The sequence below is a fragment of the Coenobita brevimanus genome, chromosome 26 (genome assembly GCF_032717465.1).
Source record: "Coenobita brevimanus isolate Jiangsu-jjx chromosome 26, ASM3271746v2, whole genome shotgun sequence".
Lineage (NCBI taxonomy): Eukaryota > Metazoa > Arthropoda > Malacostraca > Decapoda > Coenobitidae > Coenobita > Coenobita brevimanus.
Genome location: NC_136979.1, coordinates 37,303,426 through 37,325,716, shown reverse-complemented (window position 1 = coordinate 37,325,716; position 22,291 = coordinate 37,303,426). Strand labels below are relative to the sequence as shown.

General features: G+C 41.7%; 1 protein-coding gene across 1 annotated transcript in view; it reads right to left on the bottom strand.

Moving 5' to 3' along the window:
• Positions 1-22,291, bottom strand: part of Sbf (SET domain binding factor) — a 219,984-nt gene that overhangs the window by 138,841 nt on the left and 58,852 nt on the right. The window contains exons 11-16 of the mRNA XM_080268179.1: positions 18,382-18,582; positions 16,836-17,008; positions 14,171-14,276; positions 11,763-11,969; positions 11,094-11,207; positions 9,806-9,976 (exon numbers count right to left, since the gene is read on the bottom strand). Of these exons, the coding sequence (XP_080124305.1) occupies positions 9,806-9,976; positions 11,094-11,207; positions 11,763-11,969; positions 14,171-14,276; positions 16,836-17,008; positions 18,382-18,582 (972 nt within the window). The remainder of the gene's footprint in view (positions 1-9,805; positions 9,977-11,093; positions 11,208-11,762; positions 11,970-14,170; positions 14,277-16,835; positions 17,009-18,381; positions 18,583-22,291) is intronic.

The following is a 22,291-nucleotide window of genomic DNA, read 5'->3' as shown; positions in this document are numbered from 1 at the left end:
GCAGCTCCACACAAATGAATCCGGTGGAGTCAATCCAGGAGCTGTCATGTTAAAAAGGGGTGCCAAATCCCTGATCATGCACTTCTCACGATACTCATCCAGCTACCTCGATCTCGTCAGTCCCCTAGCCTCAATGATTTCCAAACCTCTCTTCCTCACACACTCATCTACCGTATCCCTCCACCTTCTCCTTGGCCTACCTCTCCTCCTCCCTCCTTCAAATTCTCTCAGATATACTTTTTTCACCAATATATTGTTATCCATTCTCTCAAAATGACCATACCATCTCAGTACCCTTTTTCGATTCTGGTGTCCACAGACATCCTCACTCCACATCTTTCACGTATCACATTATTTCGTATCCTATCCACTCTCTGTATTCGACATACATTCCTCAGCAGTCCCATCTCCACTGCTCTCACTCTTGACTTTCATTTTCACACCACACCATAGTCTCACATCCATATGTTAAAGCCGTCACTAACACTCATTTATGTAAGCCTCGTGCAGCAGCAACACTGAAGCCTCTGTTTCTTATCATGGCCTTCATAGCACCAGCTACTTTCCTTCCTTGTGTTACTGTACTTTCCACTTCTTTTGTACATTTCCTCTCTTTCTGTCACTGTGCCCAGGTATCTGAACTCTCTCACCAATTCCAGTCTTTCTCCGTTCACTGTAACATCACACTAGGAGTCACCTTTTCACCATCACTTTACTCTTTTTTACATTTACTCTCAAGGCATGATGCTCACAGACATCAGTAAAACTCTGCATCAGTCTACCAAGTTCTTGTCCGATATTTGCAAGTAGTACTGCATCATCAGCATACAACAAACTTGAGATACGGTATTCAATCCATCACCACTCATTACCAATGCCATCCCCCTCCCCATTACTCGTGTTTTTACTTCTCTCATCACCCCATCCATACAGATATTGAACAACCATGGGGACATCACACAACCTTGTTGCATGCCTACACCGATCTTGAACCATTCACTTAGATGCCCAATTACCCCTACGCATGCCTCACTACCATCATAAAAACTCTTGACAGCACCTAGCAGCTTACCATCTACACCATACATGCACAGAACCTTCCACAATCCTTCTCCGTCTATCATATGCTTTTTCAGATCCATGAATGCCATAAACACCTTATAGTCCTTCTCATAAGCCTTCTTCACTATCTGTTTCACTGCAAATATTTGATCCACACATCCTCCGCCACTCCTAAAGCCACCCTGTTTATCACTCACTAGGGCTTCTGATAATTTACTTTCTCTATAACAATTCTTCCATATACCTTCCCTACCACACTCAATAAACTTATGCAACGATAATTCTTGCACTCACTTCGCTCACTTTTATTTTTGTACAAGGATACAATCACAGCCTTTTTCCACTCTGCTGGCAGTTTCACTCATTCATACCTTCTTACATATCTCCAACAAGCACTTCATTCTGCTCTCTCCATTATATTTACTCATCTCTGGATACACCTTCATCAACTCCAGCTGCTTTCCCATTATCAGAAAAGGCAAAAAATCTGGCTGAATTAATTTTGTATCTGTATATTATGACATTAACCAATACTCCCAATAGTGCATAGGGACCCTGAATATTTCAAGCCACCCACTGCTCCCCGCCACCCAAGTGACACTGACAATGCCTGCTAAAACAAAGCCCAGCCTACCCACTCCACTTCAGTCACATACATCAAGTCATCTGGTGCATGGACATGCTTAGTCTGTCAAGCAGTTTGTGTCCTTTGTTGTCACACCACAGCTTTTCCATGGATTTATGTTGCTTGCCCTTGTGCTGATATTTGCCTGCATTGCTCTCCCTCCTCCCAAACACGCGGGGAACATTCTGTCCCGCAGAAGAACAGGGAGATAATCAGTTGATTCACATGATTACACACTATGGCATCTCCTTTATGCCACTGACCACACAGGAATAATCAACAAAGTCTTCTACAATACAGTGGTACAGTACCTCCATAATTTACTGTAAAATACTATATACAGATCGCGCCAAAAATTTGTGCGCCCCTTAATGCAACACATGTAAACAATACTAATGCCACCTGACACAACAAGTGTAAACGAAAGAAAGACATCCCTACACATTAATAAACTAGGTATTAAAAAATTAGTAGTAGTTTAGAGGCTTTCTTTTAACTTTCAGGCACTCTGAGATGTTTTCCGACAGAATATGGCTCACGCATTTCTGTCTAGTGAACGATATAACCTTCCGTAATGCATCGTTCAGTATCTGGTGAAAAGGCAGTGGCTGGTGACAACGGAAGATGTGATAGCCACACCCACATTTATGCAAATGTTGATCTATCGAACATGGCTTATTAGGTTGCTTATTCTTTCAATCAAAGGATAAATGCAAGGTTAATACAGCTGCTCCAATACAAATGTGACAGTCCATGGATAAGTTGAAATAGCCTAACTATTAAGCTGGACCGTGTCGCGACTTAATTGACACAGACTGTGTGCTGTGTCTCCCTCGAAGGGGGGATGGTAGTGATATCGTACATCTGGCAGTATTAATGCATCCAGCTGCTGCTGTAATCGCCTCGGGGGATCTCAGTAGCTCCGTGCTGGTGGTTTCTTCGAAGTGCTTGAGAGTGAGGTGTCCTTTACTCTGTTCATTCTCTTGTTAGTTGTTCTTCTCTACAAAAGACATGGAGAATCCCAAGCATTCTACAAAAAAGCAGCTGGCATGCATTGTGTCCCTCTACAAGTCAGGACAGTCAGTGAAGGATATCTCAATGATCGTTGGATTTGCAGAACGAACTGTTCAAAACTGATCAAGCAATTTAAGGATGGTGGTGCCAAGGAAGTACCAGAACATGGATACTGGTCTGGGAGACCAAGGAAGACCAATGAACGGACTGCAAATGTTATCCAGCGACAAGTGGAAGCTAACCCACGCATTTCAGCAAGGGAAATAAAAGAAAATAACCCACTACTCCTGGCTCATGTCTCCAAGAGGACAGTGCAACACATCCTGCATGACAGGCTGGGTTATCGCAGCTGCCGCCCCCGCCGCAATGGCAGAAAGTCCTGTGGAGTGATGAAACAATTTTTTCTGTGGGTGGGAACAGAGGTGGGAATATGTATCGTCGCAGTGGCAGTGACCCACTCGACCCTCGGTACACCAGGAAGACAGAAATATTCCCTGACAGTGTTATGGTCTGGGGTGCATTTGGGTACCATGGTCAGGGGAATTTAGTTGTGCTCTCAAAAAATGAGAACCTCAATAAAAACACCTACCTGGAACTCTTGTGTGACTACATGCCAGAGTGTTTTGAGGCTTGCCAGACTGACATTTTTATGCAGGATGGTGCACCATGCCACACAGCCCGTGATGTGATACAGTGGTTGCGAGATTGTCAGGTTGAGTTCATTGAAGATTGGCCTGGAATTTCCCCAGATTTGAACCCAATTGAAAATTTATGGGCAATTATTAAATGGGAGCTAAGGAAACATGACACACACTCCATCCCTCAACTGATCAAAGCAGTGGAACAGATGTGGAGGAATATTGACCCAGAACATTTAAGGAAACTAGTAGATTTTGTCCCAAAATGTCTCAAAAAGTGCCTGATGATGAAAGGAAGACCTTTGAAGCACTAATTACTTGTAAGTACCCATTTTATTAATATTACGATATTGTTAAGTATTGTTTACAGTTGTTGCTTCGGGGGTGCACGAACTTTTGGCGTGGACTGTATACTGTACAGCACATCTTGCATTTACTGCATCATAGCATGACTATTTTTTCAGTAAGAATCACTTTATATAAAGTACCTAGGCCGTGCACATGGAGGGGTTTAACCCCCCATTTGGAAACATTTGAATGAAAATAATAGTAAAAATAAAACTCGTTAAATTAATTAAATCCTGTTCAGAATGTTGTGAGACAGAAAAATAATAGAAAAAGAGCTAAAAAGTTCTGCAAAACATTAGTTAATAAGGTTACGTTGGCAAGACCTTATCCCAGAGTCCACCACTAAAAGTCTCAGATAGCATACATTCCCAACTGGCGTACTTTGCTGCACTAAATATCTAGGTTACAAGAGTTTAGGCCTCAAAGGGTTAACCCCATTAGCCTGAGGATGTCTTTATTTACACACTTGCCACCTTTGGCAGCTTTAACCCCTTCTTTACCGAAAATGTGTTTTGATGTAACCCCGTACATCGCCTGTAAACACCTGTGAGATACCGGAACCGCTACCGTGGTATGCTGGTACACCCTCTAATGAATGGCAGCTGATGGGCCTCAGGGTAGCCCGGTAAGGCTGTTTCTGAGGACTTCGTGTTAGCAACAGCTCTGTGTTTTGACAACAAAGACTGTGACGAAGTTCTGACGAATTCTGACATCATAAGATACGTCATGACTGAGTTGCGGTGGCACCAATGGCTTGCTTACTCATCTGTGATGTAACCTCTTTTAGACCTATCATTATTTTATTTATAATTTCTACTACAGATATCATACTATATTTTCTGCTGACATACGGCAAAATTTACACCCCTTGGCCTGCCTGAGAGAGTCAGTTACCATGCACTTGACCACGAGAGAGGGTGTACAGGATATTTTTCTCTCATGGCGTCTCTGGTGGATTCAGATAGTGACGAGTTTATTCCTCATGAGGATACTTATTTAGATGTATCAGATGATGATGCAGCAGTGTTTGATGTGTCAGTAGATGACTGTGATCCTGAAAATGATAGCAGGGTTGATGCGAGTGAGGAGGAGGAGGAAATTAGTAGCGAGCTTAGTGACGCTGCACTCTCGGCAACAAGTGGGTCAAGGTCGCCATCACCATCACGTATGTCCACACACGTCATGCTCAACTTAAAAGGTAAATAAATAAGCCATCCGTCTGTGCAGGACATTTTTTTTCAAGTCAGTTTGTACAGTAGTTACCTGGGTAACAGTACTTCAACATAAGATATGTAAACTTATATACTGTAATGATTTATTTTATCATTTTTTTACTACCAACATCATGCTGGGTTTATGTGATCATCAGTATACAAATAAATCACAAAGAGTGAACAGTTTCAACATGGCAAAAAATATACAATACCCCTCACACTACGGGAGAGGGAGCTATCAGGTCGGTATGGGAGGTAAACGTAGTGTTTACATTGGGGGGAGGGGTCGGTGAAGAAGGGGTTAATTTAGTGGATTATTTTTTTTTTTTTTTTAAAGGAGAGGTTCAGTGAAGCCTTTGTTAACCCCAGTTAACCCCATGAACATAAAATGTTTTGTATTCTAAATAAAAAATCTGGAGGTAACAAGAATAGATCAAAACATCATAGTCAAAGGTAAATGAAGTGCAGTAATTTCTTTCAGGACATGCTTTGATGATCCGTTGTGCTATTAATTCCTTGGTAAATATTAATTCCTCAGTAAAATGCATAAAAACTGTGCTGATATATTAATCTTTCATTGCTACATGTAAAGCAATTTAGTGTATTAGTTATTAGGGCAAAGTTGTGATATTCTGAAACACCTCCCATATTTATAACGGAGCCTCACCCCCTCTCCGAATTACCCTAACTTCCAAGGTGCTCTATCCATTGATATTCACATTGTTTTCACCTCCAAGTTTCTGTAGAGTTCAGTATGTAAATTACCCTGAGTTTGTACCCTTTCAGTACTTTAGTTAATTACAGTACCCAAGTTTACCGTATTGCATTACTTAGTTTAGAGGGTAATTAACCCTATCCCGTGAAGGGAAGAGCGTAAATTATGGCTGTGCGCATAACTCTCGCTCGAGAGCTTTCAGAACAGTGGCGTAGAGATATTTTACTTCTAACGCTCGTAGGAAAGTTACTATTCATCATAGAAAGGCCATTTTGGTCTCATTTTGAAGATGAAGAGTTTTGCTCTGTTGTATGTTGTCCCACGAGACAATACTGTATACACAAAATAAAATCCAAAAAAAAATGAGTAGAAGCTAGCTGACATGCTATAAGTTTTACACTATCCTTTAAAAAAATATTCACCAAAAAAAAAAAAAAAAAAAAAAAAAAAAATATTCAAGAAGAAATAATATTTTTTGCTTCAATATGAAGCAGAATAAATTTACTTTCCAATAATGCATTATATATTTGTTGTATTCTCTTAAATAATAACACCACATATATAAGCAAGAAAAAGGAGCATAAGTGTTCGCCAGGAGGTCAAGAGGTGTACATCCTACCTGTGAGGAACCTCACACAACACTGAGCCAAGTAAACCAAGTGAGCACGCACGCACCAGCTGTGGCAGGCTTAGCTCCGGCCACTTTTGCCTGTCATCCAACAAAAATGACGACTCCCTAAATATTTCTTTAGAAATTACATTGGATGACGGGCAAAATCGTCATACTGACGTCAGAGGTTGACAAATGCACGACGACCCAGGTCGTCATTGGTAAGTCTAAGGGTTAAGGAGCTCCAGTCGGACTGAACCTGTGAAGGTTTACATCCAAGGGATGGATAGGGTTTATTGCTCACGTAATGCTACTCAGGGATGAGTGAGGCTGGTCCCTCTCATCTTAAATGTCAGGACCAACTTGCCTAGTCCTGGGCTCCTATGCTCCTCATGGGGCAACAAAGGATTAAATGATGAATGAATGAATGAATGAAATGAAGTGAATAAACTGTTATTGTATTTTTTTTTTTCAAACCCTCCCATTTCAATAATCCTGCACACTGCCCTGTACAGTGCAGTAAACTCCCCATTATCCAGCATAACAGAGCCATAGGCCTGCTAGATACTGTCAAAATGCCGGATTATGCAAACCCCCCCCCCAAGGGCCCCTAACCCTATAACACTAATCCACTGTCTAACCCCTACAAAAAACACTTTAAAACGCCAAAAGACAACTAGCAGTTGTTCCTAATAATACAATACTGCAATCTACTGTTAAGTACTGTAATTTTATATCATCCAGCCATCCATCATCCAATCCTACGTTGCCCCATGAGGAGCGCAGGAGCCCGGGGCTAGGCAGTTGGTCCTGACATTTAAGATGAGAGTGACCAACCTCACTCATCCCTGAGTGGCATTATGTGAGCAATAAACCCCAACCACCCCATGGATATAAACCTTCACTAGCTCAATCAGATTGGAGCACAATAATTACCCACTAAACCACCAGGTGCCAAAATTTGGTTATATGGTTACTATCCAGTGTAGTAAATAGTTTCCTGCTGTACAGGAAACATACAGAAGCAATTTCATATTGACGATGGAGATAATATCAAAGTCCCCCCAGCCCGGAGACCTGTTTTCTTTCATCAGGCTGTAATAATAAACACATGCATTGTAAACGCTATAAATCGTCAAAAAACAGCTAAAAGACACCCCTAATATTGAATCACTGTACGTACTGTGAAGTACACTATAATTTTCTGCACAGAAACACATTGATGTTCACGGTGGTGGTGATGTAAAGACATTATTGGAGAATACTGAACAATAACTGTTTCATTTCATTTCGTTTTTGAAGGCTCCAACATGCTTGCATGCATCGGCCTTGGTCACCCAACGGCAACTCTCCATGCTGCTCGATCTTTGGCAGCAGCTCTATTCAGTTCCTTATCCCTGAGACCGCACTCAATGACCTCGTCCCAGGTCTTTTTCAGTCTACCTCTCATTGCTCTACACCCAGCATTAACACTTCTCACTTTCTGCACCCAATTATCATCCCCCATCCTCTCCACATGCCCAAACCATCTCAATCTACCTCTCCTCATCACAACACCAATACACTCCAGTCCCATCCTACCTCTCAACTCTCCCATTGTAAACCTAGACTCCCCAGGCTTCACACTCAGGGACACATTGCACATCTACCTAATCATTGTCATTTCTGTATGTTTGAGATGGCAAATATCCTCTTCCTTTACTACCCAGGTCTCACTACCATACAGCATTACATTCCTAACACTTGCTGCATACAAAGATCCCTTAGCATGGAGGGAGAGCCCTCTCAATGTCAGGAGAGGCAACAGCTCCCTGAACTTCTTCCAACCACTCCTCACTCTAGCCACAGAGCTAACTCCAGCCCCACCTCCAGCACATAACATGTCTCCCAAATAACAAAACTCTTCCACACACTCAAGGGACTCACCAACAAGCTCAATCCTTTCATGCCTGACAATCTCCACCTGCTCTCTCCGACACACCACACACATGAAACCAGCATTATCTCGCAGTCTACCTATAATACCATTGCATCTCTTATGCACCCACATACCACAGACATTGCACAAGCTGGAATTACAATAATCCGTCATAACTGGACGCTCAATTCCCGGACACTCCAATTCCTGGACAACCCAGTTTCAGCTGATCAGCTGACCGACCAAAACATTACAGATGACAGAGGCTGCCTGGTCAAACGCTGATTGAAGAAGTTTATTTGATAAAGTTTGTATGCACGTATCAACAAAACTCACATTTAACACATTAATAATCATTCTTACCGTATATACGGTACGGGATGATGATGAAGGGAGGCATTATACTTCGTCTTAGCTCCGAGATAGGTGTTTCATTACTAATCAGTTCATAGCGGTTTTACGAATAAATGTATTATGCCCAAGTAGACACTAGGCTGATCACTCTCCCATTTTTTGTGTCTATTGTTACGTGTAATAAATGCATTGACTGACTGCTTGATTGTGTGCCTGTGTAATGAGGGGGCAAATGGGAAAAAGTGGGGTAAGGAGGAGGACTTTGGGTGAATATCCAGAACCAAATTCCATTTTTCCCATAAGTTTAATTATTTCAATGGCACGGGATTGTTCCAGAACCAATTACCCGCACCATAGGCAACTTGACTGTACCACCATATCCCGCCTAACGATGGCCAAACCCCGGTTTAACGATGGGTTTTGATATTTTTTACTGATTTTGATGATGTTTTAGACTAAAATTGTGTCTAGGTTGAATTATAAACTGTTTTTAAACTTATATTAATGTGTTTTAGCCACAGGTGGGGTGAACACTGTCATTCTGGGGTACAGTTTACAAAGCTTGATTTTTTCTAGACTTGTACTTGACGATTTTCAGATTATATATGTTGGTTTTAGTAAGTTATTTACAGGTGTTAGGCTTAGGTTACCTTCCTTGACAGCTGTTAGGCCATTTAGACTGGCTTTAAACTTGTTTTTGGGCTCATTTGGGTGGGTTTTGGGCTTGGTTGGGGGGGAACCCAAGGCTGGTAAACGTTCCACATTACATGTTAAAAGTACCCAGATATATGATACCCCGCCTAATAAAGGGGTTTTATTTAACCAATTACATCGTTAAACTGGGGTATGCCTGTAAATATAGCCTACTACTTATGGGTCAATGTTAATACTGTCACAACAAACCTGACTATTTATAATAAATCTTAAAAGTGGTGGTTTTCGGTAAATACTAACAACCAATCACACACCATCCAATTTGGGATGTAGAAGCATATGGCTAGCCTACAGTGATATAAAACATTTAAGGAAAGGAGATCAACCAACATCTCTCGTAATAAAAAAAAAAAAAAGAAAAAAAGAAAAAAAAAAGAAAATCCAGCCACCCCCAGGAGCTTTGAATTCATGTGGGCATGGCAGGGTCACTGATGTGACTAAGGTATTCAAAATATGACTAGACATAATTAAAAAAAAAAAAAAAAAATAGATATTCTCCAGTCCATTCTATCAAACATATCCCTCTCCATTTCATTCTATCAAACACATCCCTCTCCATTCCATTCCATCAAACATATCTTGTTACTGCTTACCTCCTTGGGGCTGAGTGGGGGTGGCTCCTTAGGTGTGTCTGGGACCAATGGAGGTCGAGTAAGAGGCGGCAGGGGTGGAGAGCGGTCTAGGTAGAGGCTACGTATCTCCTTTTGTACATCTTGATAGAAAGCTGCTTCCCAAAACTGCTGGTTACCCCATACACTATGGTCCTGACAGAAATTAGGTTGTAACATTACTTGAACATTCATGAACACTTTCACATATGTGTACAACACTGTAATTGACAGTACAGTCTATCATGGGATTAAAGAATTAATCTATGGTCTACTCAGAAAGGTATCTCTGCAGATCCCCAAAACAAGGAATGAAACTAACAATAAAATGAAGTCAGCACAATCAGCAACTTTTTGCTCTGATAAGGTGGGGTCTGGAAGGGATGTTTTTGGACTGTGGATCATCACTATCCATAATTTAATTCTCTCCCAAGAAACTGGAAAGAGTGAAATCTAGAAAAATGAAAAGAAAAAATGCAAAAAGTTGAGAAAATAACCTAACAGGATAACTAGTGAATCAGACCACATAATCATTCACATACAAATCAAGCCCCTGTAATCCTGGCTCCACCTCACAGGCTTCCTTCAGTATCTATTGTAGAAATAACATAATACAGTACAATACAGAACCAAAACTTAAAATATCATATTCAAGAAAACACTTTAATGTGAAATCTGATACCACCCACCACCTTTGCTGCATAAGGGAAGGAACATACATTCGTTCATTCATTCATCATCCAATCCTACATTGCCCCGTGAGGAGCGTAGGAGCCTGGGCTAGGCAAGTTGGTCTTGACATTTAAGATGAGAGTGACCAGCCTCACTCATCCCTGAGTGGCATTACGTGAGCAATAAACCCCAACCACCCCTTGGATATAAATCTTCACTGGCTCAATCTGATTGGAGCTCCGTAATTACCCACTAAACCCACCAGGAGCCAAAATTTGGTTATACGGTTACCACCCAGCGAAGTAAATGGTTTCCTGGTGTACAGGAAACCATTTGGCTTGTCACTCAGTGTAGAGTCACCCACAAGCAGAAGGAAGGGGAAAGAATGAAGGAAAGAAAGAGGAGGGAGTATAAAGTCACCCACAGGCAGAAGGACAAGGAAAGAATGAAGGAAAGAAAGACAGAAGAGGATGGAAGGAAAGCTGGATGGAGGGGAGGAAAGGGAAGACACCCGAGAACAGCATTACATCGAGTGAGTGGATGGCGAGCCCCCCCACCTACCACAAACGAACATACATGCATAACCATATTCATTACTCACCTGTATACAGGTGTAAGCAAACTGAATGACACCAGTGCATAATTTGCGGCAGAAGGCAGTTGAGAGAGGTAGAAGTGCTGCTGCGACACCATGCTCATCCAAAGGAGAGTCATCCTGTGTACAAGGGCTTAAGTTTGAACAAGGCTGGTTGTAAGGTCACAATGAATGCTATGGAATGGCACTGGTAGGCCTGGCAGCAACCCCATCAGCCCAAGGATATTCTTATTTTATTCTTGATGTTCCCAAGTGATTTTATTCACAATCCAAGAGCAATACTTAATATATACTTTATATATATATATATATATATATATATATATATATATATATATATATATATATATATATATATAGTATTATAAAAATGGGATTAAAATTACGTCGGTACTGTATACTTGACAGAAGGTCTACCTTATGTAAATTATGATACTTATTATCAACACTGGATGCATTCTAAAGCACACAGAAGAAACCAAAGAAAAGAGCATGTAATATACAGAAGTAGCATATAAATGTGTCCAGGAATAAGACCAATTAGAATTTCATTGCTTTCAAAGCCTAAATAATCTTGAAATTTCTCAAACAACAATCTATCATAATTTCCACCTTAACATACAAACTGTATAATCAATTCCTTCACCACATAATCACATATTAATAAGGTCTCACCTGTAGTGCACAGTTCATAAGCCGCACAACTAAGTCAAACTGTTGGTGTTCTAGGACAGCCTTATTGCCTTGAACATGGTGGCCCAGCTCAGTGCAGAGTGCCAGCCGCGCTGCTTTGCTCTTCAGTGCTCGCAACACAGCTGGGAATGTCTTACGTGCATCACTTATTTTATTCTCAAAGATGCAATTCACACAATTTCGCATCACCTGAAATACAAGGTAACTTCTATCTATCTATCTATAGCCAGACACCACAATCCCATAAGGGGTGGCTGTTTGACTGAGTTAATTGTTTTACAGGGAGGGGTACTAACCCTCCGCCAACCCACTTGCTGACACGTAGGGAACACGTATCGGTTGGCTATATGGTTACCACTCAGTGTTGTAAATGGTTTCCTGACTTACAAGAAACCATTAGGCTTGTCACTCACTGTAAAGCCACCTAAGAAGGAAAGAAGAGTAATAAAAAGTGACAAGGGAGATGGAAAAAATAAGAAGAGAGGAGGGCAGACAGAGAAAAAGAATGATAAGGGTGAAGGAAGAAGTAGGTAGCACTCCATCAAGTAAGTGGCTGATGGTTGCCACCACCAACCACCGGCAAGGTATTTTATATATGGAAATCATAGACTTGTACTCATATATATATATATATATATATATATAGACAGATAGATAGAGATGGATGAGATATATATACTGCATATTATTTATTTATTTATATATATATATATATATACATACTGTATATATATATATATATATATATATATATATATATATATATATATATATATCTATATCTATCTATATATATATATATATATACATACTGTATATATATATATATATATATATATATAGGGAAGATAAGAGTTTTAGCGTTACTTGCACTCTATTCAGATATGATAAAGATGTAATCCATCCATCCATCAGCCAATCCTACATTGTCCCATAATAAGCCTAGACGCCCAGGGCTAGGCAAGTTGGTCTTGACATTTAAGATGAGAGTGACCAGCCTTACTCATCCCTGAGTGGCATTACATGAGCAATAAACCCCAACCACCCCTTGGATATAAATTTGCACTGGCTCAATCCAACTGGAGCACCTTAATCCTGTCACACACCTACAGTTTTCTGTAAGTTTGTGCGACATGATCAGAGAAAATGCCACGAGGGCAGCACAGACTCATGCACAAAGGAAAACATTCCCAAGGATTTTATTTGCCCCAGATTCTGGGTACTGGTATACTGGTATAAATTGTATAAGATCATTTTCACTGATGTTTATACTATACAGTATGCTAGTAAAAACACACAAAACGGATGCGTAAAAGTACACTGAAAGTACCCAAAATGCATTGAAAATACCGTTTCCACAGTGAAAATAACCTCCCAACACCCAGCCGCAATATTTTGCCCGCACAATACAAGAGCTATGCATATGTCTACATGCAGAATTTCACGAGCTTTCATGTGGTGTCCTTGGAATTTTGAGATGATGAACAGTTTTCAAGTAAATTGCCAAAGATCGTATGTGCACCCCTCCACCGCAACCAAAAGCCGACTCTTTGTGAGTGTTGGCCTTGAAACAGGCACCCTCCCCTATGACGCAATAAGGATTGATACACTTCATGTTAAAACTTAATTTTTGGTGAATATTTTTGTCCAAAATTGCCTAATCAGCATCTTTTCAGACCAACACTGACAAATGCATCATAGTGCATCACTGATTCCTCTTCAGCCTAACGCATTTTGACTCCTTTTGCATCATTGTATGCATTGGGGTTAATTACTCACTAAACCACCAGGTGCCACAATTTGGTAATATGGTTACCACCTAGCACAGTAAAAGGTTTCCTGGTGTACAGGAAACCATCTGGCTTGTCACTCAAAGTCATCCATAGACAGAAGGAATAAAGATGTAATATATCCATGTAACTATGGCAAGGTGAGGAGGAATGAAAGATAGGGAGAGGTGAGGAAGGGGAAGGTGGATTAGTTACAGTTCTTGCAATACAATGATAGGTACAATATATAAAGAAGTCAATATAAGGTACTGGACATTATGTGGTTATTGCTGTAATTGTTTCTTAGCCCTGGTCTTGCATGAGCAGACCCACAGACCACAAGTAAGCAGCTGCTTCTGTGAAGATGTCCTACAGGTACAGCACAGTATATACACTATGTACAGATCTAGAACCCCCTAGACAGCACCTTACCCATGTCCTTCCCAGGCAAGGGAAGCAGGAGGACGTTTGGCTCCCAGGTGGACGTCACAGCTGCTCCACCAAGGGTGCACAGCACCACCAAATGGAGGCTCATCATTGGTGCCACAGTACCAGATATTTATGCATAATTTAGTCACAGGCAATGCAAAGGGAATTAAAAACCATTTAAGAAGCACTGACCTCGAGCCTTCGTGCTGAGCTGGAGACAATACCACGACCAGACTGGAGGCTGGATATATGTGGGCCAACAGGAACAATTCTTGGCTGACCAGCCTTTTGTGGGATCCTGGGTGATAAGAAGTATAACTTATTACATTATTATTATTTTTTTAATATTATTATTATTTTTTTAATGTGTCTGACTCTGGGCATAGGCTTCACAACCTGCTCCCAAGGCCCAGTAGTCCTCCTACATACCATACACCTCTACATGTCACCATTTTGGCGCTACCACCCACCGTCCATATTGAATACATGCTAGGACTGTCTCATACAGGACTAGTGTATTGGTATTAGTTGGGGTATTTTTACGACATGTCGGCGGGTCTTCTGGTAGATCAGTAAAGTCTGCTTTTTAATAAATTCAAATCCTTAGTCTGTTCCCTGCCCCAGCGGGGATTTGAACCTGGGTTCCATAGGAGTGCAGGCCACCTCTCTACCGACTGAACTACCGCCTCCCCCAAACATTAACTCTTATGCATCGTAGGAAAAACTGTCTGGTCATACAGTACATGGTTTAATATGGCTCTACATAACCCCTGCTGTTCAAAATCTCTTCAGGAAAATAAAATCACTGGCAGAAATCAAAAATAATATTTTAAGTACATAACTGGATTCAAAGGGTTAAGAAAAGGATAATTAGGTGTGTCAATAATAAAAGAGTTGAGAAAGGATGGTAAGAAGGATAGTCTGGTTATATAAATGTAGTCTGTCATAAAGGCTAGTAATAAGTTAACATATCAGGTATACAGTAATTCCTCATTTATCCAAATATGCAGTATCCGGACCCGTCCATTATCCGGACACTGGACCTTGGCTCTATTAAAGCATTATCTGAATTTACTTGCTATTATCTGGGCATTAAAGTTCCCAGGAACTTCGGCCGGCCAGCTGACATGTTCAAATGTTAGGCATCGTGGTTGCTGGGCTCAAGCCATGAACAGGAAATAGGCTGTAATCCACAACCAGAACTACAATATCTGTCCACCCCTGTACTGAATGATCAAAGTCGCACACTGGTCCAATCACTCCCAACGAACCTCCAGCACCCAAGTAATATGACTGTAGCCCACAAGCGGTGTTAAAAGGTCTATATGCATCCCCACCAAATGTCCAAAGTCACAAGCCCATTGGGTTAAGTCTTTCCCAACTGCCATCGTGCATTGAACACAGACCACAAGCCACGAGTACATGTTTGGTGACAAAGGTCGTCTGTCTCTCTATCGAACGTCCAAAGTTGCCCAGTCACCAGGAGTTTTGTTTCCAAATGGCTACCAAGCATCTAACAGACCACAAGCCATGGGTAAATGTTCCCTACAAGCGCCTGTCCGCCTCGTGACAGAGGAGTAAAATTCCTGCCCAATGCCTCACTTCTACCCCCCTCACGTCCTTCCTCCATACCCTCCCGGCTCCCCCCTTATTCCCTCAGTCCCTCCCCTCCTTCAAGCTGATAGCATTGACTCGTAAGTTTTTCAAGTTTTTTGCAAATTACTTGAAAACTATTGGTCACATCGAAATTCCAAAGTGACCATGAGAAAGCTCATGAAATTTTGCATCTAGAACTCTTCAAAGGTGCTGGCAAAATTTTGCACTAAGATGGTGGGACGTTATATGAAGGTAAGTTTTGCTCCTGAACACTATTCATTCTCACTGCATTTCTGTAATTTTGCTCATCAGTTTTCTGTGTTTTTATTAGCTTATCTTATACCATAAACACTGGTGAAGATTATGGTATACCATTTATACCAATTTAATGAATTTGCAGTGGCATATCTGGCCGTGGAATTTTTGTGTGGCCTGGGAGCAGTTATTACTGGTGTCAAATAACTGATTTTCCAACTGTCCTGAGGTTTTTTGTGGATGTCATTTATGCAATGTTTCCTTGGTCTTTAGCATTAATATGGACAAACCAACGTGTGTTTTGATGTCTAAATATGGCAGACTGCCCTGATAACAATGCCAGAGCTAGGAGGGGTACTGTACATAGTGCATAGGCAGGGTGTTTTTTTTGTTTTCAGTTTTTTTTTTTGTGTGTGTGTGTGTGTGTGTGTGTGTGGTTTTCTTGGTGTTTAGCATTACTTTGGATATTCCTGTGTGTGTTCTGATGTTTAAATACAGCAGACTGACCTGAAAACAGCGCTAAAATTAGGAAGAGTACTGTATGTACAGTAGCGTATAGGAAGGGTGTTTTTTGGTTTTCAGTGATTTTTTTGCATGGTTTTCTTGGTGTTTAGCTTTACTTTGGATACTCCTATGTGTGTTTTGATATGTAAATATGCCTGAATGACTGGAAAATGCTGCCAAAGTAAACAGAGGTACTGTACAAGTGGGTTAGGTATAGGTTGGAGGTTGGGGATAGATAGGGTCTGGGTATAGCAGGAGGATATTGTTCATCATCTGGACAATGCCACTAGCTGGACATGCCTTTAGCTCTATTACATTGGATAACCGAGGGATTACTGTACTTTTAACATTACACTTCTGTTTGGAGGTAGAGGAACCTCAAAAGAAGGACTAATTTACAGCTAGGTTTTCTCCAATCAATGTAACTTCTCTTCAAAAACCTGTCAGTATGGTATGCCTTTTAAGTGCCCTGTACATCACTTTATAGCAGCAATACACTCACTTCATTTTCTTGGCAGTGCCCTCATCAATGATGGCCTGGACCTGTTGTGCATCAATGTGAGGAAACGCTGGCTGATGGATGCGAGTGAATGACCCTTCTGTTGGTTTGGGGATCTTGGGCACAAATGGCTGAGGGTTAGGGTTTTCATTGTTGTACAACTGCTGTGCCAGTTCCTGTGAAAGAGCACTTACATGATGGATGCTGCTGAATTAAAAATACATAAGTACTGTGAATAAACATATAATTCATTTCATTCATCATCTAATCCAGTGTTGCTCCATGAGGAGCACTGCAGCCCGGGGATAAGAATGTTGTTCCTAACATTTATTATGAAAGTGACCAGCCTCATTCATCCCTGAGTGGCATTACATGAGTGACAAACCCCAACCACCCCTTGAATATATACCTGCACCGGCTCAATCCGATTGGAGTGCCTTAATTGCCCACTAAACCACCAGGTACCATAATTTGGTCATATGGTTACCACCCAGCATAGTATATGGTTTCCTGGTGAAAAGGAAACCATTTGGTTTGTCATTCAGTATACTCACCCGCAGACAGAGGGAAATGGAAAGAATGAAGGAAAGAAAGACAGAAGAGGATGGATGGAATAAATAAATTCACTGCTTGGATATGGTTACTTCAATATTATTCACTAAACAGATGCTATACACTCTATTTTGAATTCTGCTTTATATTCTATTTTGATGCAAATTTTGAATAACATCATTAATACTGATAGAGGAAAATGCATGGAAGATGTTTATGAAGTACAATAAATTTTTATTTATCATCTAATCCAGTGTTGCCACATGAGGAGCATAGGAGCCTGGGGCTAGACAAGTTGGTCCTGACATTTAAGATGAGAGCCACCAGCCTTACTCATCCTTGAGTATAAACACATAAATAAATAAACAAAAAGCTGAATGCAAAACACTTTTATTTCACAAAACAAGCATAGGTACTTCAATTGTATTGCCAGACAAGCTGCTGATCAAAATCTTCATCACTCCAAGTCCATGGGTCCAATGCAGGACCAGACTTCCTTGGAGAGAGACTGGTTGCCAGAATTAACCCCTTCCCATGCTGGCAAAGTATTAATGGAGAAGAGGCATCTAAAGGAAGAGCGATGTCAATAAAAAGTCGAAGTTTCACCATCGCTCTGTGTTTATGTACTGCATTAAGGTATATATGCTACTGATGGAACTGACAGGGTGCAAATATATGCAAGCATAAGAAAGGGATACAACCAGCTCCCATTTGAGGTATCTGCCATGGTTTGAATTTGAATCTTAGATGCAGGACAAATGCACTGTGAGATAAAAGGACTGCTGGTGATGCCACCACAGCTCCACACTCTTGATCATATACAAAACAGGAAGAATTATCAATAGCATGTCTGGTGAAATGGGGCCAGACCCTCACTCACTCACTGATGAAGCCCATTCTCTCTGATAGGTAATGGAAACTGCACCTATAAAGATGAAAAAACAAGAGGAGTGCAATACATGAAAACTGCATCAAAACTACACCATCCATTCCTTACCTGGATATGTACAAGTAACATGCGTCCATCATGCTGTTCAAGGCGGAGGTGGTCTGGAAGACAGGAGTAGAGGTCATCCCAAAGATCACAAACACGCCAGGGAGGCCCACGCTCACTGACAAAAGTGGTGAAGAACATGCAGTCCAGCACCTTGACCACAAACTCATTCTCCACAAACCCACGGCTGCCTAGGAATGAAGCCTGTAAAGGAAAAACAAGATCATTTTTTTGTTAACAGTTTATTAACTCCCCATCCCACACAAGAAAATCATCATCATTACCACCTCCAATCTTTGTTCCTTCCTACAATAGTCCAGTAGGGGATGGCCACGACAGACTCATTTCCAGGCTACTTTATTTTTATATACCTTTCTCTAAAGGAAAAGTACGACGAAAGTTTGGGTAACAGTAACAGCTAATCCCACACAGGAGGTGAGATTAATTTCTGATTAACAATAACTACCAATACACAATGAAATGTTGAATACTGGTCACATTAACAGATCCATCCATCCATCCATCATCCAATCCTACATTGCCCCATGAGGAGCGTACAAGCCCGGGGCTAGGCAGTTGGTCTTGACATTTAAGATGAGAGTGACCAGCCTAACTCATCCCTGAGTCGTATTACATGAGCAATCAACCCCAACCACCCCTTGATATAAACCTTCACCAGCTCAATCCGACTGGAGTGCAATAATTACTCACTAAACCACCAGGTGCCAAAAATTGGCTATGCGGTTACCACCCACCGTAGTAAATGGTAGTAAATGGTTTCCTGGTGTACACTCAGTGTAGACTCACCCACAGGCAGAAGGAAAAGGAAAGAATGAAGGAAAGAGAGAGAGAGAGAAGAGGGAGTGTAAAGTCACCCGTAGGCAGAAGGACAAGGAAAGAATGAAGGAAAGAAAGACAGAAGAGAATGGAAGGAAAGAAAGATGGAAGAGAGGAAAGGGCAGACACCCAAGAGCAGCACTACATCGAGTGAGTGGATGGTGAGTGGCCCCATCTACCACAAACATTAACAGATAATCCCATAATAACCCCATCAAGGTGTAAGGGGCCCTGAGGTTACACTACCACAATGCACTATGTTTAACCCCTTCTTTACTGACACCCACCCCTCCTGAAGTAAACACTACATCCATCTGCCATACCAACCTCACAGTTTCCCCTTCCATGGTGTGAAGGGATATTGTATGTTTTATTGCCACATCCAAACTATTCACTCTTTCTGATCTGTTTGTATACCGATGATCACATAAACCAAACATGATATTATTATTGTAAAAAAATCCATCCATCCATTCATCATCCAATCCTACGCTGCCCCATAAGGAGCGTAGAAGCCCGGGGATAGGCAAGTTAGTCCTGACATTTAAGATGAGAGTGATCAGCCTCACTCATCCCTGAGTGGCATTACGTGAACAATACACCCCAACCATCCCTTGGATATAAACCTTCAAAAAAATAATTATAGAATAACTCAGCTGGAAACAATCAAGTGCAGTCATTGAATGTGATGCATGATGTGCAACAATTCCTGGACACATTATCATTCATTCATTCAACATCCAATCCTACGTTGCCCCATGAGAAGCGTAGGAGCCCAGGGCTAGGCAAGTTGGTCCTGACATTTAAGATGAGAGTGACCAGCCTCACTCATCCCTGAGTGGCATTACATAAGCAATCAACCCCAACCACCCCTTGGATATAAACCTTCCCCAGCTCAATCCGATTGGTTCTCCGTAATTACCCACCAAACCATCAGGCGCCAAAATTTCGTGGTATGGTTACCACCCAGCATAGTAAATGGTTTCCCGGTGTACAGGAAACCATTTGGCTTGACACTCAGTGTAGAGTCACCCACAGGCAGAAGGAAGAGGAAAGAATGAAGGAATGAAAGACAGAAGAGGGAGTGTAAAGACGCCTGTAGGCAGAAGGACGAGAAAAGAGTGAAAGAAAGAAATACAGAAGAGGATGGAAGGAAAGAAGGATGGAGGAGAGGAAAGGTCAAACAGCTGAAAGCAGCACTACACTGAAGGAGTGGATGGTGAGCGCCCCCACCTACCACTAACTCATGGATACACATCCACAAAATCCTCTTCTGCACTAGGCAGATCGTTAGGTGTTGCATCTCCAAATGGATCAAGATAGAAGCGTGAAGCATGTGGTCATGTGATGCTGATGGTGACCTTGAACCACTTGTTGCTGACACCATGGCATTGCTAAGCTCGCTACTAATTTCCTCCTCCTCCTCCTCCTCACTCACATCAACCTTGCTACTGTTTTGAGGATCACAGTCCCATTCATGTCATCTACTGACACATCAGACACTGTTGCATCATCATTTGATACATCTAAATCACTAGCGGCATGAGGAACAAACCCCTTAGCACTATCCGAATCTGCCAGAGATGCCTTGAGAGAAACATATCCTGGGCACCTTATCTCATAATCAAGTGCATGGTAACTGGCTCTCTCAGGCAGGCCGAGGGGTGTAATTGTTGCCATATGTCTCTGGAAGATACTGTATAGTACAATATCAGTAGTAAAAAGAATAGATAAAATAATGACTGGTCTAAATGAGGTTGCATCACAGACGAGTGAGCAAGCCATTGGTGCAAGTGCAACTTGATCATATCTTATGGCGTCAGAATTGGTTAGAACTTCGTCAAAGTCTTTGTTGTCAAAATAGCTGTTGTCATCACAAGGCCCCCAGAAACAGCCTTACTGAGCTACCCTGAGGCCCATATGCTGCCATTCATTAGCAGGTGTACCAGCGAACCACAGTCACAGTTCCAGTGTCTCATGGTTGTTTGCAAGTGACATACAAGGGCACATCAAAACACATTTCTGGTAAAGATGTGGTTGAGAGTAGATAATGAACCCTGGTGGTACTGCATGGCTGAATCATCTATAGTCACATCTTCACATCTTAGGGACTGAACATATGCAATCTTCTGTTTACAAAACTATTTGACGTTTCTTACTGGTATTAGAATTGTGATTCAAATGATAAGGTGCTCATCATCATCATCAATAGTTTTCATTTTTGAAGGTTTCAACATACTTGTATGCACCAGCCTTGGTCACCTAATGGCAGCTCTCCATGCTGCTCAATCTATGGCAGCCTCCCTGTTCAGTCCCTTAATGCTGAGGTCACACTTGATGACCTCGTTCCAGACCTTTTTCAGTCTACCCCTTGCAGCCCCAACCCCAATACTAACGCTTCTCACCTGCATCCAATTATCATCCCCCATCCTCTCCAAATGCCCAAACCATCTCAATCTACCTCTCCTCATCACAACACCAATACACTCCAGTCCCATCCTACCTCTCAACTCTCCCATTGTAAACCCAGCCCCCCCAGGCCTTGCATGCAGAGACGCACTGCACATCCACCTAATCACTGTCATTTCTGTATATTTGAGCCTGCAAATATCCCCTTCCTTTACTGCCCAGGTTTCAATACCATACAGTATTACACTCCTATTACATGCTGTATACAAAGATCCTGTAGCACTGTGGGAGAACCCACTCAATGTCAGGAAAGGCAACAGCTCCCTGCACTTCTTCCAACCACTTCTCACCCTGGCCACAGAGCTAGCTCCAGCCCCACCTCCAGCACAGAACATGTCATCCAAATAACAAAACCATTCCATTTGGAGATGCAACACCTAACGATCTGCCTAGTGCGGAAGAGGATTTTGTGGATGTGTATCCAGGAGTTAGTGGTAGGTGGGGGTGCTCACCATCCACACCAGCAAGTTCAATCCTTTCATGCCTGATCATCTTCACCTGCTCTCCCTGACACGATGCACACATAAAATCTGCATTATCTCGCACTTTACCTCTAATACCACTACATCTCTTATGCACCCACTTACCACAAACATTGCCAAGACAG